This window comes from Syzygium oleosum, unplaced genomic scaffold (assembly GCF_021117445.2).
Source record: "Syzygium oleosum isolate NSW1041296 unplaced genomic scaffold, Sole_v2.1 Sole_v2.05, whole genome shotgun sequence".
NCBI classification, from domain to species: domain Eukaryota; kingdom Viridiplantae; phylum Streptophyta; class Magnoliopsida; order Myrtales; family Myrtaceae; genus Syzygium; species Syzygium oleosum.
The window spans coordinates 14,290,438-14,305,645 of record NW_026607489.1 but is presented as its reverse complement, the minus strand read 5'-3'; the positions used below and the strand labels follow the sequence as shown (position 1 = coordinate 14,305,645).

The following is a 15,208-nucleotide window of genomic DNA, read 5'->3' as shown; positions in this document are numbered from 1 at the left end:
TTGTAGCTCGATACTGACTGACCGGTGCTCATCCTCACAGCAACATGGAGCGCCCGAGAAACTGCAAGCAGCGCAGCTCTCCCAGTTCGAAACACTCCTGTGTTTGGATCGGAGTCTTTGCGATTTAGGGATAACTACACGGGCTTAACTGTGAATGTAGTAGGTCTAACTATAGTCATGCTGTACTGTTACCTCTGTCAAACATCCTCAGCGTTAGAGCAACACTCCAGCTATTCGGATACTGAACAATCGTTTGGAAAAGCAAGAGGAAACCTGCTTCTTCTGGACTCGGTAGGACACAGTTCTGTATCCATTTCACTTCTCTCCGTTGGAGATGGAGTTACCATCAAGAGAGATTGTAGCCTAAAAATAGTCCAGGATTTTCAACGAGGTCGATGTTTCTCGAATCCGAGCGATGAGTTTCGGTGGGGGAATGCAACCTGTGAAAGAGATGATAGACCAGGAACCAGTTCATGTGTACTTGGTCTTTTATTAAGTAGGAGGCAAAGTTGAAACAAAATTCCTGAGATGAGCTCTTAGATCAAAAGTTTTCTCTCCTGTCTACCGATACAATTTATCTCGAATAACATTCTTGGCAAACAGACGGTTAGCTTGACTTATGTTCAGGCTCAGAACCCAATATTTATAGCTCTCCTAGTAATGAACTGACGGTAAGCGTTCCTTTTTGGCAGGTCGTTTTCTGTAGCCAGAGCAATCCCACTCAAGAATTCTCTGGGCCAACTTTTATGACACAAATCATTCCGCAGATCCGGCGACATTTCAACAGATCACTGAGCACTAATCATGAAGAAATCATGAAATCGAGGAAAAAGAACCTTTATTTTCCACATCGAGTTGAGTCATCAGACGGGGGCATTATACAGCTTCAACATAATACGCTACACACATTTGCTTGTGCATGCTTACAGCCTTGGAGCAACATAATGCAGAGAAGAGGCCCATCAAGAAGATGGAAAAAAAGAAAAAAACAGAAGAAGCACAAGAACATATGGGTTTTTTCACATTATGAGTGTCAATCCTTCTTCTCTGCATCCTCTTTCTTCCCTTCCTTGGCTGCTGCAGCTTTGTTCACTTCCTTAACTTTGGCTTTGCCACTCTTGGACTTCATGAAGCAGAAGCAAGAGCAACAAGGGCACTGAAACAAGAACTTCATCGGCCTCTTGCTTCACTTTCACCTTCCTCTCTTTTGTCTAAACAAAACTGCACCAAGAACACAAATGACCAGTGTGCTTGTGGTATACTAAAAGGCTCAGCCTTTTTGTTCTCTTTCTATCATCTTTCTCATCTAATAATGTTGCTAGGTCTGTTTTTTCCTCTCTCTCTCTCTCTCTCTCTCTCTCTCTCTCTCTCTCTCTCGATGGTGCCCATTGGATTCCACTTTCAATCGCTTTCAAGAAAGAAAGTTGCCTGCCTAATAATGCCAGCTTGGAAAGAGGAGAAGAGGGGTGGTGGGTCAATCCATGATCAAAACTTTGATGTTATCTTCTCTTTTCACATGGTTTTCTTTTCCGATGAATTGACAATTTTCCCCAATCTTTACGGTCATTTCCCACATTTACATTGAGAAATGTCCTTATGTGGTATTCATTCATCTATCTCGCTTCTAATTCTGAAGGAATCACATCATGTAGGCTTCTCTTTGTAGGTATGGGCTCAGGGAATTCTAAGGTTGGATAGGAGGGACCCCTTCTTTCATTCCCTTCGTCTCACGTGAAAGAATCCTCAGCTGGCAAGCAATAAGGGTCAAAGCATTACGAGCAATCTGTAGATGACGACACGGGCGATCCCGACTCCTAATTTTCCTCTAGAGGGGTTTTTGGTGCAATAAACTGTCAGATGCGCACTTATAGAATCCGCTGCTGAAGATATGGTCTTGCAAACGAAAGAGATTGTATGGTAACTATAATTGGGTGTGTGAATCAAAGACATGATGGTGAGATTGGTGAGATAACCATGGATTATTTGGCAGATTTAGTCCGCAAATTTTCAAACAACCTCCGGCACTAAAACGAGTCGAATATACTTCTAGCCGTAGCCGAGGATGATTTGTCTTCTTTTCTACATGATTGTTTGACCTTCTGCCCATGAGCCCTACAGTAAAAGTTCGGTGAATCATGCGATCATCTTCTAGTCTTTGCCTACCCACTGCCACTACAGGAGTAATAAAAGCATGGAGTGGTTAGGAGAGAACAGGAGGGATTAGGAGAAAGGATTTAAAAAAAAACATGATTATGCTTAGATGGAGGGAAAGAGACAAAGGGAAGGGATAATCTCTCCACATATATGAAAGCATATAGTGGTTAGGAGAGATCAGGAGGGATTAGGAGAAAGGATTTAAAAAAACATGATTATGCTTAGATGGAGGGAAAGAGACAAAGGGAAGGGATAATCTCTCCACATATATGAAAGGATTTGTACATTACTTAACTAAAAAGACACTTATGTCATAATACAGTTTTTTCCATCCATTTTCCCTCCCTAGCATCCAATCATTATCATAATTCAGTCCCTTCAAAACCCTTTATTTCTTTTGTCTCTCGTAATTACCTAAATCCCATCTTTTTCTTCCTAATCACTCCATCCAAATTGAGCGTAAACAATACAAGGAGACTTCCATTAATGTAGGATACAACGTTTTAAAACATGGAAGGAAGTATGAGTGCTAATTAATGTCCAGTAAAAGCAATCTTACACTTCACAGCTTGCCTTCCACGAATGAGATATCTTTTTAGAGTCGTATACAAAATATATAAGGCACCCTAGGAGAACATCTTCGTCACGGGACACTATCCAGAACAAATTCTGTCGAGGTGGAGACCGGGAGGTGCAATTTGTGGTGGAGAAACTTACAAGGCTGGATGGATAAATGATAATGAAATCCCAAATGAATTCTCTTCTGCTGCTCGTTTCCCCATCGCTCGGTACTACTTCCATCGATTCGCCTTCCGATATAGTCATACTAGCGAGCTGATCTATCTTTGGGGAGAACAAAATATTTTTGCAACTTCATCATTTATAAAGCCTTGTAAGCTTTCCCCACGCAAATTGCACCTTCGGCTCTCCTTCCTCGACAGAATTTGTTATGGAAAAGTGCCCCGAAAAAAAGATAGTCTCCAAGGGTGCTGTGTACATTCCATACGTCACGCTAGATCGATATCTTATTCACTGTATCCAATTCATATTTACACACACAATCCACGCCTCTATATTTCTCCCCAGGGATCAACACTTACAGTCGAGCAGACGGTTTAACCAGTTCAGGTACTTTGCGGTAGTCATATACCCCAATACCTCGTTTTCTTCCCAGGCGGCCTGCATCGACATACTGCACTAGCAAAGGACACGGGGCGTATTTACTATCTCCGAATCCTGCTTGGAGTACTCTCATTATTGACAAGCAGACATCCAACCCGATAAAATCCGCGAGCTCCAGAGGACCCATCGGATGGTTTGTCCCGAGCTTCATTCCAGCATCAATGTCCTCCTTTGTCGCGACCCCAGTGTAGAGAGTGTGAAATGCTTCGTTTATCATTGGCATCAGGATCCTGTTAACAATGAAGCCAGAGTAATCCTGCGAGCATATAACCGTCTTCCCGAATCTGCGAGTCGAAAAGTCATTATACATCCGCATATACAAGAGGAACAAAAAACTACTTCCAGCAACGAGTTGATAGAGTTTGCAAAACAACCTTTGAGCAAGGGCCTTTGTGATGGCAAATGTCTCATCCGATGTGTCTGCACCCCGAATAATCTCGACCAATTTCATCAAAGGTGGAGGATTCATGAAGTGCATGCCGATGACCTGAATGAAACAGATGTTGCTTTCATCTAATCAGAATACGAACGATCTCGAATAATGTTTCGGCAGCAAACCCAGCAGCAGCAAGACGCTAATGAAGATCCTGTGCAGTCACAATCAAGCGCAAACGTGTGTTCTGTTTCTGTTCTGATACAATGGACCAAGAAAACAAAGCCCAACAGGCAAGCACCCACAGCGGTCTACTTCTGGTATCGACCAACATCGATGGCATAATTTATGTGTAAACATGATGGCGAAGCGATTCTCAGTTACATGGCATCAAATTTAAGTCAAATAATGCGAACAGCTTAGAGAGGGCGGGAAAAAAGGGGGAAAGAATTCGATGAGATGTGAAACCAACCTGACGGGGTCTCGTCGTGGCGGACGCCAAGCGAGTGATGGAGATTGAGCTCGTGTTAGACGCCAGGACAGCAGAGGGTTTGACGATCTTGTCCAGATCACGGAACAGCTTCTTCTTGACATCCTCGGATTCCACGATAGCCTCTATGACAAAATCGCTCGACCGGAGCTCTTCCAAGCTCGAGGTGCAGTGGAGGGAGCGCAGAGCACCATCGCCGTCCGCCTGGTCGCAGAAACAACAGATGGGTACGACATTAACTCGCCACGCTAAGCACGTTTTCTTGATCGAATTACGCGACAGTACGGCTCATAACTCCCCACGCCAAGCACGTTTTCTTGATCGAATCACGCGACAGTACGGCTCAGGAGGGCTGACCCAGATGCGGCTGGCGCCAGCACAGGGGCGACACGAACGCAATTCAAAAGCGCGATGGAGGATGAGAGAAGAGATTGGGGAACCTGAGAGAGGGCGCGTTTGGAGACCAAGCGGCGAATCGAAGCGGCGATGTAGTCGGCGGATCGAGCGAGGGCTTGAGCGTCCTGGTCCAAGAGCCAGACTTGGAAGCCGTGGACGACGCCGAGCTGAGCGATCCCGGAGCCCATTTGGCCACCGCCCACCACGCCGATGGTCTTCATCGTCTCCGCCATTTTCACTACTCCATCGCCCGCACCCTTTCCCCCTTATCTCCCCACACACACACACTAACACTACAAACACACGCTAATTGCCAAAACCCAAAATGCTGGGAGCACAGCAGTCCGGATTCCTTTTTGGCCCAATCAAATCAAAAGCCCGAGTCCGTCAATATATCCAATTAAATCACCTTCATTCAAAAGTATAAATTAATGAATTATGAATCAACTAAAATATAACACTGCACTAAATCTCTGATGTGAAACTTCTTTAACAAAATTCACTCGTGCATCTCAACACAAAAGAGGTAAGAGTTCCCGGTTTGCTCGATGGGCTTTTTGTCTAGATGCTCATGGATTTGGGCTTCTATCAATATTAATGGCCTCATTCCCTTAAAAAGCACAAAGGTCTTGTCCCGATTCTGGCCCGAATTATCTGTTGTCTCGTATAAAAAGTCATCAATTTTCACTCTATACCCAAACTCGGGCCATTAATTTTCCGTCCGATTTTACCGTTAAAAGCGTGACGTGTCATCCAAGTGTTATTTTCTTTTTCAACGTCACCTCGGTTGATATTTTCTTGTATTCTTTTTCCCTTTGTTTTTCTTCCTTTCACTTCCGCCATTGACAACATCTGTGAATGACTCATTGTTTGTCGTCTTCTTCGCATGAACTTCCTCGGCCATAGCTTCACTGGCGCTCACCCATTGCCGTCCAGATGTCTAATGCTACGCCATGACCTCCGATTACCCTTCCCTGATAGTTGGCGATCATCAGAATCCCTTCCGGCAAGCTCAGCCGAGACCCTCATTTTGGGTTCCGATTTTTTAAGCTTCAAGGAGTCGTTTTTATCGGCGTTGGCAATGCCACATAGGCTGACCGGCGTCCACGACAGCAATATCCGGCCAAAATTAGCCGAAAGGACTGAATTGGCACAAAGACAAAAGGTTTATGACTAAATTGACACTAATACAAAAGATTTAGAACTTTTCTAACACTTTTCTCCCGTTTCAACCCACGACTAGGCCCCAATTCCCTAAGCAAGAATAGCTAAAAGGCCCTCAATTCCACCAACACCAAGTTCCGCTACTACAACAACTACAACCTCTCACAACCGCGTCACTTTTGCCAGAGCTGTCGTCGCTATTGGACCAAAGGCAACACTCTCCGCAACATCTCGGCGGTGGCAGCACCCGGAAGGCCACCAAACGGGGTGAGTTGATCGCAAGGCTAAGTTGATGGTGATTTCGCAATTCAAAAGTGGAATCAAGAAGAAGAATGGAAAAAAAGAAAAAAAAGAAGAAAAAATATATAATTCTAATTTGGAATATGAAAATGAGGTGGCATTGACACATCATACGTTTAACGGTTAATTGATAGAAAGCTGACGAGGCCAAATTTGGGTACGAAGTAAAAGTTAATGATTTGGTATGAAATATGGGAAAAGTGCCAAAAAAGTCCTAAACCTTTTGCATTAGTGCCAATTTAAAAAAGTTCGGGCAGAATTAGAACTAAAACTAAAGTCGATGTTTTCTAAAGGAATTGGCCCCAAAATATATGGGTATGTAACTGGACTCATTGAGGGAAAACTAAGGCAATTTTGATGAACATTCAGAACATCCAATAGAGTTCATCAACAAAATATACTATTAATAATCGGGAAAATTACCAAAAAAGTCATAAATCTTTTGCAATTGTGCCAATTCACTCCATTCGGCCACTTTTGACCGGCCTGCACTGACGTGGACGCCGGCCTGCGCCGGCGTACTGACGTGGCAATATTTTAATAATTTTTTTTTTTTTGAATTTATTTTTTTCTCTTTCTTCTTTTTCCCTATCTTCTTCCCCACGGCGCCTCGCCATCGCCGGGCGAGCTCGACCTCGCCATGGCCAGGGCGAGGTCGAGCTCGCCCAGCGATGGCGAGGCTCGACCTCGCCCGGCAACGGCAAGGCCGCCCAGATCTGGCGAGACCTCGCCTGGCAATGGCGACGGCGACGGCGAGGCTCGCCCTTGCCAGTGCCGGCGAGGGCCAACCTCGCCCATGGCCGGCGAGGTGGAACTCGCCGGCCTTAGCCTCTCGCCGGTCACCGAACCGGCGACCGGGGAAGAAGATAGGGGAAAAAAAAAGAAAGAGAAAAAAATAATAAAAAATTCGAAAAATAATAAAATATTATTAAAATATTGCCACGTCGGCATCCACGTCAGCGCCGGCCGGCCAAAAGTGGCCGGATGGACTGAATTGGCCCAAAAAAAAGGTTTAGGACTGAATTGGCACAATTGCAAAAGGTTTAAGACTTTTTTGGTAATTTTCCCATTAATAATCTATTAGTGTACTAACATGACTTTTCTAGTATATATTTTATAGCAGAAATAAGTTGAAAGCATTGTTTGCATCACAATTAAATATATCTCATTGAAACTCTATTGCAATTTCTAAATGATATCTCATGCCTCTTTAAATTTAGACTCGGTTTGTTTCACGGAAAATAACTTTCAGGAAAAAGATTTCTTGAATTTACGGCGTTTGGTCCATAGAAATAAACTAGTCAAGAAAAACATTTTCGATCAATCGAAAAAACACCTCCAAAAATAGAAAGGTCACCTAGTCCCAACATATTCTCCTCGGTGAACTCCTCCACCTTCTTCTTCTCGCCTGTGCACTTATCATTTCTCTCCCGCTCCAGAGTTCCTCCTCCGCCTCTCAACCCTCCAAACTTCCTCCCCCTCTTTCCCACCACCTGCGATGGTTGCGTCACCGCAGCCTGAGAAACAGCTTGCGGTTGCAAATGCTCCGGCAACACTACACTCTCTCTCTCTCTCTGGCTGTCGCCTTCACTCCCTGTAAAATATAATTGCCTCACCAATCTCTTTTCTATGTTACTCTTCGGAAAGCACAATTCTTTCCCCTCCCTTGCTCTTCAATCCTCTCTCTTTTCCACTATCCTAGGGTTTACCTCCGTTTGCTCAAATACGTACCATCACCATTCATGTCAGTTTGGAAAAAAATAAAAGGAAAATAAAAAAAAAATTAGGAAAAAAAATTATAAAAATTGTGGCCGGAATGATTAAATTGACAAATCGTTAAATTGTTTTGGACTAAATTAGCAAATCAAACGTTTAAGATTAAATTGGCACAATTAGAAGGTTAAGGACTAACATGGCACAAGTACAATAAGTATATGACTTTCTTTTTTTTTAATTTTCCATCTTGTTACGCTATTCTCTTTATTATTTCTCTCGAGAAAATTCATGATGAGATCCATATTTGGAGTGATATATCAAATAAAATCTTAAACCCGTGCGACACATCATTTTGCCGAAATCAGAACGTGCCAATGGATCACAGGACAAGTAGTTAGATGCCAAATTAAACTCATATGACGTCTCTCCATAGACTTGACGTACATCGCCAGCACTCCACATGTATTGTCATGCTGTGCCCCTCGGAATCGGATACGGTGTCTACTTCTTCCATTAAATCTACGGGCATATGTCCACACTGGAAGATGACAAAATGCGACGAAGACAAAGGAAAAAAAGAACATCGTGGAGAATACAATGTCAGTTTCACGAATGAGACCCTGGGGAAAATGAACATTATCATTAGTTCATCCTTCACTTTCGACATGCAGGATTTTTTTAGTACAAGCAGTACCATCCATGCGTCGATCGAATTCTTCCGAGAGAATGAAGTGCGAGGACCACGGCTATGGATAGGGACTCGGTTGGTCGCGTCGAACAGCTGTATCTCTTTTTATCATTCAATGATTCTGTTTCTAACTCGCTCTCTGGGAATCGCTCTCTCGCCATTCGGATGGCATGTTACCGGGTGTTTCCAATCCTTGTTATTGCACATTTAGGAACTTTTCTCTTTTAACATTCGATGATTCTGTTTCTAACTTGCTATCCGGGGAACCACTCTCTCACCGTTCAGATGGCGGGTTGCTGTCTGTTTTCACTCCTTGTTATTGCACATTCAGGAACTTTTCAGGAGAAACATAAGCTTCAAGATGTTGAGCAGACATCATTAACTTGCCTAATCCAACGTCGAATGGTACTCCACATACCAATGATCAGCGAAGAATCCAGTTGTCCGCCCTGAGTTTGACACACTAGAGAGTCGCCCAAAGTTCTTCGGTTGACTGAACCTCTGTGGCCCTCGCGGAATAGAACAAAGGAGGGGAAGGCGAAAAGCCCCTTTTAAGGAGGAAATGAATATGGAAAGCAGGTGTTGCTCGTCCAGTCAAATTTCAGGGGATTAAAAGGCACATCGAGATGCAAAAGTGAAGATGCTTTTTATTGCTGTGAACGGCGTCGCGCCTCAGGTTTCTTCAACATCACAAGGACACGCGTCAAAGCGCCCGCAGCAGCGGCACTTTAGAAATGGCAAAAGCCTGACTTTATGCCTATGTGAACATTGGTGCTTTAATTATCCCCAATGCTGGAGAATCTCTGCAACACAAAGCCTCCATAAGCAAGTTCCCCTTGATCCTTCAGTGCCAATTCAATAAGCGTTAACGAGTACTACCGTCCCTATATCACCCTAGGACAGTACGAAATACAATGGAAGCCCAGGAACTTGTTTTTGAGTGTGTCATGCAGCAGTGTTCAGAAAAGAACTCGTAGCTCACATACATCTAGTATTGTTCATCGTAATCTCCATTGAGGGACTCGTACCTTGACACAAGCAACCGATATTATCGTCCTCTTATCAAAAGTGTGTTGCCAGAAGCAGACAAAAGAATCCTGGAGAAAAGGGGCTTTGGACCAAGATCCAACTCTCAACGTTTGAGAAGGATGTGCACTAACCCATGGAGAGCTAAAATGATAGGCCGTGAAAAAGCAGGGACGCGGAAAAAAATTTATGGGAATTCAAAGTGCTCTGCAGACCCATGCAAGAACTGGTCCTCAAAGGACATGATCAGAAAGGTATATTCGGGATTAAAGGTTTGCCCTTTTTGAATCCCTAACTCTCTTATGCGGGGCTCTCTTTTTCCTTTTCGAATTCGACGGATCGTGTCGATCGGCTTAAGCACGACTGATTCGTTATGACGCCGGGAGGTAATGGTTCGGGTCGTGTTATGCCGTGCTCGATACGATGTTCTTGTGCTTTGATGGTAACCGAACCCACTGAGCGTGAGGACTGAGGATTAGAGTGACCTAAATGTTTTCACAGAGAGCAAAGGTGGGAAAGAAATGGAGAGGCAGAACTGCGCATCCATAATTGAGTAGCAATAAAAAAGAGAGAGCCTACACCGTACGAGAGAGCCCACGTGAATGGGAAAATAATGGAGGACTGGAGTGAACCGCATGCCTACCTGAAAGAGGTGAAACTGTAATACGGCCTGGCCTCCCTCTTCATGTCCTTTAGCTTCACTCCGCGATTGATCTGTCCTTGTCAACTTGAACTCACGCTGAAAGACAAAAGAAAACCCTGAGCTCTGATACCAATCCAACTTAAGAAAGGACAATGACTTCATGAGATGGATCAAAACGAGGGAAAAAGAGAACCCAAAGATTAATCATCCTCTTTGACTGCACCAGCAAAAATAAACCCAAAGAGTTAGCCAAATGTCATAATCCGTATTCATTGTTCGTCTGAGAATTACGGGCGTTTTTTGCGTGTTCAAGAACCAATCAATTTTGATTCGCACGTGGGGCATCAGGTCTGACCATCTGGTGGTGGAGAGCAACGGAATAGGGAGAATCAACCATTCAAATATCACAACCCTTTTGATATTTGCATAGGAAGGACAACTAATGATCCATTATTTCCAGCCAAAAAGATTTGATCACTTCTTAACATGCACACTTGATCCTTGTCATGTCTGTGCACAAATTACACAAGCTAACCTTATTCCAAAGTCACATGCAATCCATTTCAGTACTCAATTCACCTTTCCACCTACTGTACTGACCGGGGAGGAAATTGAGCTAGTGGTCCTAGCACCATTCTCTTTACCTTTCAATGTCTGCCTTTCATTCACTATATAACATGCACCTACAATTCACCCCATCGCATCACAACCCTCGTTGGAACACACTACAGCATCCACCATGATCAATTCCAAGCGTCTCGAAGGGAAGAAAACTTTGGAAGATGTAATCGAAGATGACATGGACGACGATGTAGATGAAGAAGAGGGACAAGGAAACAATGAAGGTGAGCCCTTTTTACCCGATGATGAGAAGAGGAAGAAAGGTCCATATGGGAGAAAGGGGTCAAGCGGTTCTCGCGATGCATCCCCGCCCTGCTGCCAGGCCGAGAGGTGCGGGACCGACCTGACTGAAGCGAAGCGCTACCATCGGCGCCATAAGGTGTGTGAAGTCCATGCAAAAGCGCCGGTGGTGATGGTGGCCGGACTGCGTCAGAGGTTCTGTCAACAATGCAGCAGGTCTGTCAAGGATAGCTCGACCTCAAAATAAATACTCATGTGTCCTCGTATGTACAATCTAAAGTCCAGTCTATTTACCTTCGCCATTTCAAATTTTCATGGGGAATGATGCAGGTTCCATGAGCTAATGGAGTTTGATGAATCAAAGAGGAGTTGCCGCAGGCGTCTCGCCGGACATAACGAGCGGCGCAGGAAGAGCTCTTGCGAGTACTATGGAGAAGGCTCGAGTCGTAGGATGTCGGGTCCCCAGTTGAAGGAAAATCAGTGCAGACCGGCTGATGCAAGAGGAAGAGGAACTGCCATCCCAGGGAATTCAACTTTCAAACACTTCCAGATAAGATGAGGCTTCAATTCCCATTGTCTACATGCTCCCTCTCTTCTGTCACCCTAAGATTACTGTCACCATAACTATCTGTGCTGAAGGCAATGCCTAGGCTATTTAAATAAGGTGACCATTGTGAAGCACCACCGCAGATGTTGGACTGTTCTCTGGGTTAGGTACTGCTCCTGAATCGGCTACTTATTGTATCAGCGTTTTATAATCTGAGTTATCTCTTGGATAAATCATATAAGTGACATGTTTGGTAATTTACTCGGATCTTGATGCACTTCATTACATGAGAAAATGTGGAGACACAAATCGTTGACTGGATGGCAACATTTTTACCTCGAGACAATCTGGTTATGCAATTTATTGTACATGAAAGTGTAAAGCAGACTTCCATAATCACTCCGAAGAAACAAGCAAAAAAGATACATCACAGCCTTACCAACCACATCTAAAGAGAAAACACCTGAAAGAAAAAATGCAAACTAGTGAAATTTCACAACTATGCAGGATATGTCGTCTTTGCTATTCCTACTCAGCGCCTCCTCAGTTAAGTGCTTCGCTGCCGACCGAGCATCCTTTATGTTTCTTATAGAGTCAGCTGCTTCCTGGTTTGACATTACCTGGCATCATTTTAACAGGAATTTCAGACTCATCGTCATACAGGCGAAAAGGCAAATTTAACAACAAGGCTTCACTTTCGCTGCCCATTTCGAAAAACTGCTCAATCTAAATATATCAGAGAAACTTATTTACAGACATAGGCAGGCCCTAACCGTCCATAGTCCATCACTCGCCAAGATGATGAACTCTGTATCATCATCAATCTCCTTGACTGTCACGTCAGGTTCGGAGCTGAGATGTTGCTTCAGGCTTTTGTCACCAAAGGCCCTTGCCACAGCTAGCTGCCCATCGACACGAGGAACGTCTCCTGAAAATTATCAACAAGACAAAGTCACAAAATCCTTATCAGCCTCGAACAGTTTGGGATGACCTGATCAGCCTCGAACTTGGGAGATCTGATGACCTGATCAGCCTCGAACGGTTTTAGCCTTATGTAGAAGGGTCGATACCTGGAAAGTTTGATACAAAACCACCTCTATTCTCGATTCTCTCTCTTTCCGTGCTGGGTTGGTGATCGACCGACAATTGTTCGGCAACGCCATTTTTGCAGATAACTGCCCTGGAATCCCCAACATTTGCTACTACTAGCTTGTGACAATCAATCAGAATTGCTGTAACTGCAGTCGACCCCCCTTTACCCAATTGAGCTGCTTTTCCTAGAATATCACTATCAGTTACGCAATATGCTTTCCTGATTGCTTTCTCTGGCTCCGTCCAGAAGTCAGGCTACCCGCAAGAAACCGGGGAAAAGAAAATGTCAGATATCTATCTCTTCATAACATACAGAAGTCTAAAATTTAAAAGCAAGGTATCGGAAAATCAAGAACCACCTAGGAATAAATGACAGTCAAGTCTTCAGTATATTTGTAATTCGTAATACTTAGTGGAATCTAGCCAAATTCAGATTAATATTCTACATCTAAGTCCACATTTTTCTTAGCGTAACAAGAAACAGGTTCTCTATAATGATGCACCTTATAGTGGAAAAGCAGAGAATACGCCGACGAAGATACATCTTCAGTAAAGATAAAAGATGTTTTTAAGCCAAAATAGCATCCTAACCTCATTTATAATGTTGTCGAAGAGATGTGACCGGAGATAATCAGGCACTTCGCGACTCAAATGGCCATCATATATCGCGAATAAACCGAGTTCATGATCGTCGACTTGCCTAAACTCTGCAACCGCATAATCCTCCATGTCATGGTGCGACTTCCCCTTCACGAGGTGGAAACCATGCGTGATGTGCTTCGAAATCTTGCTCTTCCCCTTTCCGGAGTCGGCCGCGGACGAGCCTAATCCAACCTTTTCCTGCCACGAGACAACAACATTAATCCTTCCATATCTAGCCAGCCCCATAGATTTCAAAATTGCTATAAGAGGAAGGTCGGGTCTCGAACGAAGACCGAACAATCGACGGAAGCACCGGACGGTGGCTCAAGATGGTTGGTTACTCAAGAACCAGACCCCAGACCATAAATTGGGCTTGCGCCACAGACCATGATCGAGAAAATTTAGAAATGACAAGCGAATTCATGCTTTTTTCCAAGACCAAATTCTTCACGGCGAGCGCTTCCAACATAGCAGAAAAGTAGCGTACAGTTTCGCAACAGCCCAACTCCCACATTCTTAGGACCAAAAAGAAAGAAAGAAAGAAGAAAAACTCCCACATTCTTTAATCAAGGAAAACCATGGTTTGTTCTAGCTCGATCCCCTCTCGCTTCCGTTTAGCATTCCTCACGTCGATCGAAATCGTCTTCAACCGTTCCTTTCAACGCACGCTAATCAAGACATTTGGAGCACAAGTCAAGCTCCTAGCTATCCATGTTTTCAACACTCGGCTCGTCCCATCCGTACCGCGCGCGCACCTCGCATTCTCGAAACGGCGGGCCCGAAGCTTCGAGAGGACCCGATCGGATCGGATCGGATCGGATCCGCCTCGCCATCCGAAGTTCCCCCCCAACACCCCGAGATCCAAAAAACCTTCGAAAAGGAGAGGGCCCATCCCACATTTTCCCAAAGCGATCGAAGCGCGATCGCGGACGCCTTTCCCGGGTTCCAGATGTTTCCGAGCACCAAATCCGGGAAACAAAACGGAGCAAGGCGGGAAGCAAGCAAGCACTCGAAGAGAAGAGGGGAGGGGGACGGGACGTACCTTCATCTTGTGGAGGATTTCTCTGCCGGCCATGGCTCCTGGAACGGGGGGAGGAGGGAGCGGCTCCGTATATACCTCGGTCGGTCGATTCTGGATGGGGATCGCGCCGACGCAGAGCAGAGCAGAGAGAGGTGGCGATGGAGGAAGGAGGAAGAGAGATAAGTGTGAACGTGAGAAGGAGACGCGTCGCGTTGACACGACTCGGCGTCGTTACAAGTCAGCCGCGTTTATTTGCGATTTTACTTTTAAAGGGTTAATGATATCGTGAAAAATCCTGTATCGGTAAATCTGCCCACTTCAAGTCGGATATATTTGTAATAAATTTATTTCGAACTAATTTTTTAATCACCACGCACCATTTATCACAAATTTGCTCTCCGTTAAATAAGATTAATATCACGAAAAATCACAGATCAGTGAACCTGTGACAAATGGAGGAGACCCTCGTTCAACTTAACAATTTGATGGTAAAATTTAACAGAAATTAATAAAAAGTAAGTTTGTCGCAGATATACACCAGTTTGAAGTTTTTCGTGGTATTGACCCTGCTTTTAACCTTGTTGCTATTTTCATGGCTTCTAAATTGCTAAGTAAAAAATCAAGAGTTAAAATGGCACTAAATTCACTTGTTTAATTAGGAATGGGTTACAACTATATAGCAAAATAATGTAGAGAAAACCCAACTTCGGAAATTCTTCGTTCCATCCGGCCTCATTTTCGATAGCGTCCGAGCCTCCCCGAGACGGTCGGTGAATCCGCGACATGGGGCGGTAAATTTGTGCATGTATTTTTTGCTACTTCCGCAGAAAAAGCACCCAAAAAGAAAAACATTTTCTTGCAATGAGGAGAGAGTGTAATTGCAGTAATTTACACAAACGGGACCTCTTGCTTT

General features: G+C 44.2%; 3 protein-coding genes and 1 long non-coding RNA gene across 5 annotated transcripts; 1 reads left to right on the top strand and 3 right to left on the bottom strand.

The window, feature by feature from the left end:
- Window positions 1–1,066: 1,066 nt before the first annotated feature.
- Window positions 1,067–4,884, bottom strand: LOC115667862 (uncharacterized). Its single transcript, XM_030589402.2, has 4 exons — window positions 4,640–4,884; window positions 4,182–4,403; window positions 3,711–3,823; window positions 1,067–3,620 (listed from the first exon to the last, which is right to left on the bottom strand). Exons 1-4 carry the CDS (start codon window positions 4,826–4,828, stop codon window positions 3,251–3,253), a joined length of 894 nt encoding a protein of 297 aa, XP_030445262.2. The 5' UTR covers window positions 4,829–4,884; the 3' UTR covers window positions 1,067–3,250.
- Window positions 4,885–8,358: 3,474 nt separating this feature from the next.
- Window positions 8,359–10,637, bottom strand: LOC130138246 (uncharacterized). Its single transcript, XR_008816637.1, has 2 exons — window positions 10,133–10,637; window positions 8,359–9,266 (listed from the first exon to the last, which is right to left on the bottom strand). It is a non-coding gene; the product is annotated as an uncharacterized LOC130138246 (long non-coding RNA).
- Window positions 10,638–10,776: 139 nt separating this feature from the next.
- LOC115667476 (squamosa promoter-binding-like protein 3) lies at window positions 10,777–11,797 on the top strand. Its single transcript, XM_030589049.2, has 2 exons — window positions 10,777–11,209; window positions 11,324–11,797. The coding sequence occupies exons 1-2, from the start codon at window positions 10,872–10,874 to the stop codon at window positions 11,550–11,552; spliced, it is 567 nt and encodes a 188-aa protein (XP_030444909.1). The 5' UTR covers window positions 10,777–10,871; the 3' UTR covers window positions 11,553–11,797.
- A 42-nt stretch (window positions 11,798–11,839) lies between these two features.
- On the bottom strand, window positions 11,840–14,473 carry LOC115667468 (probable protein phosphatase 2C 39). Of its 2 annotated transcripts, XM_030589045.2 has the most exons (5): window positions 14,317–14,473; window positions 13,224–13,472; window positions 12,611–12,887; window positions 12,314–12,468; window positions 11,840–12,160 (listed from the first exon to the last, which is right to left on the bottom strand). In XM_030589045.2, exons 1-5 carry the CDS (start codon window positions 14,347–14,349, stop codon window positions 12,023–12,025), a joined length of 852 nt encoding a protein of 283 aa, XP_030444905.1. In that variant the 5' UTR covers window positions 14,350–14,473; the 3' UTR covers window positions 11,840–12,022. The 2 variants fall into 2 exon arrangements, with proteins under 2 accessions (XP_030444905.1, XP_056167722.1); XM_056311747.1 differs by lacking the exon at window positions 11,840–12,160 and having other exon boundaries at window positions 12,412–12,531; window positions 12,565–12,887.
- Between the last annotated feature and the right edge of the window lie 735 nt (window positions 14,474–15,208).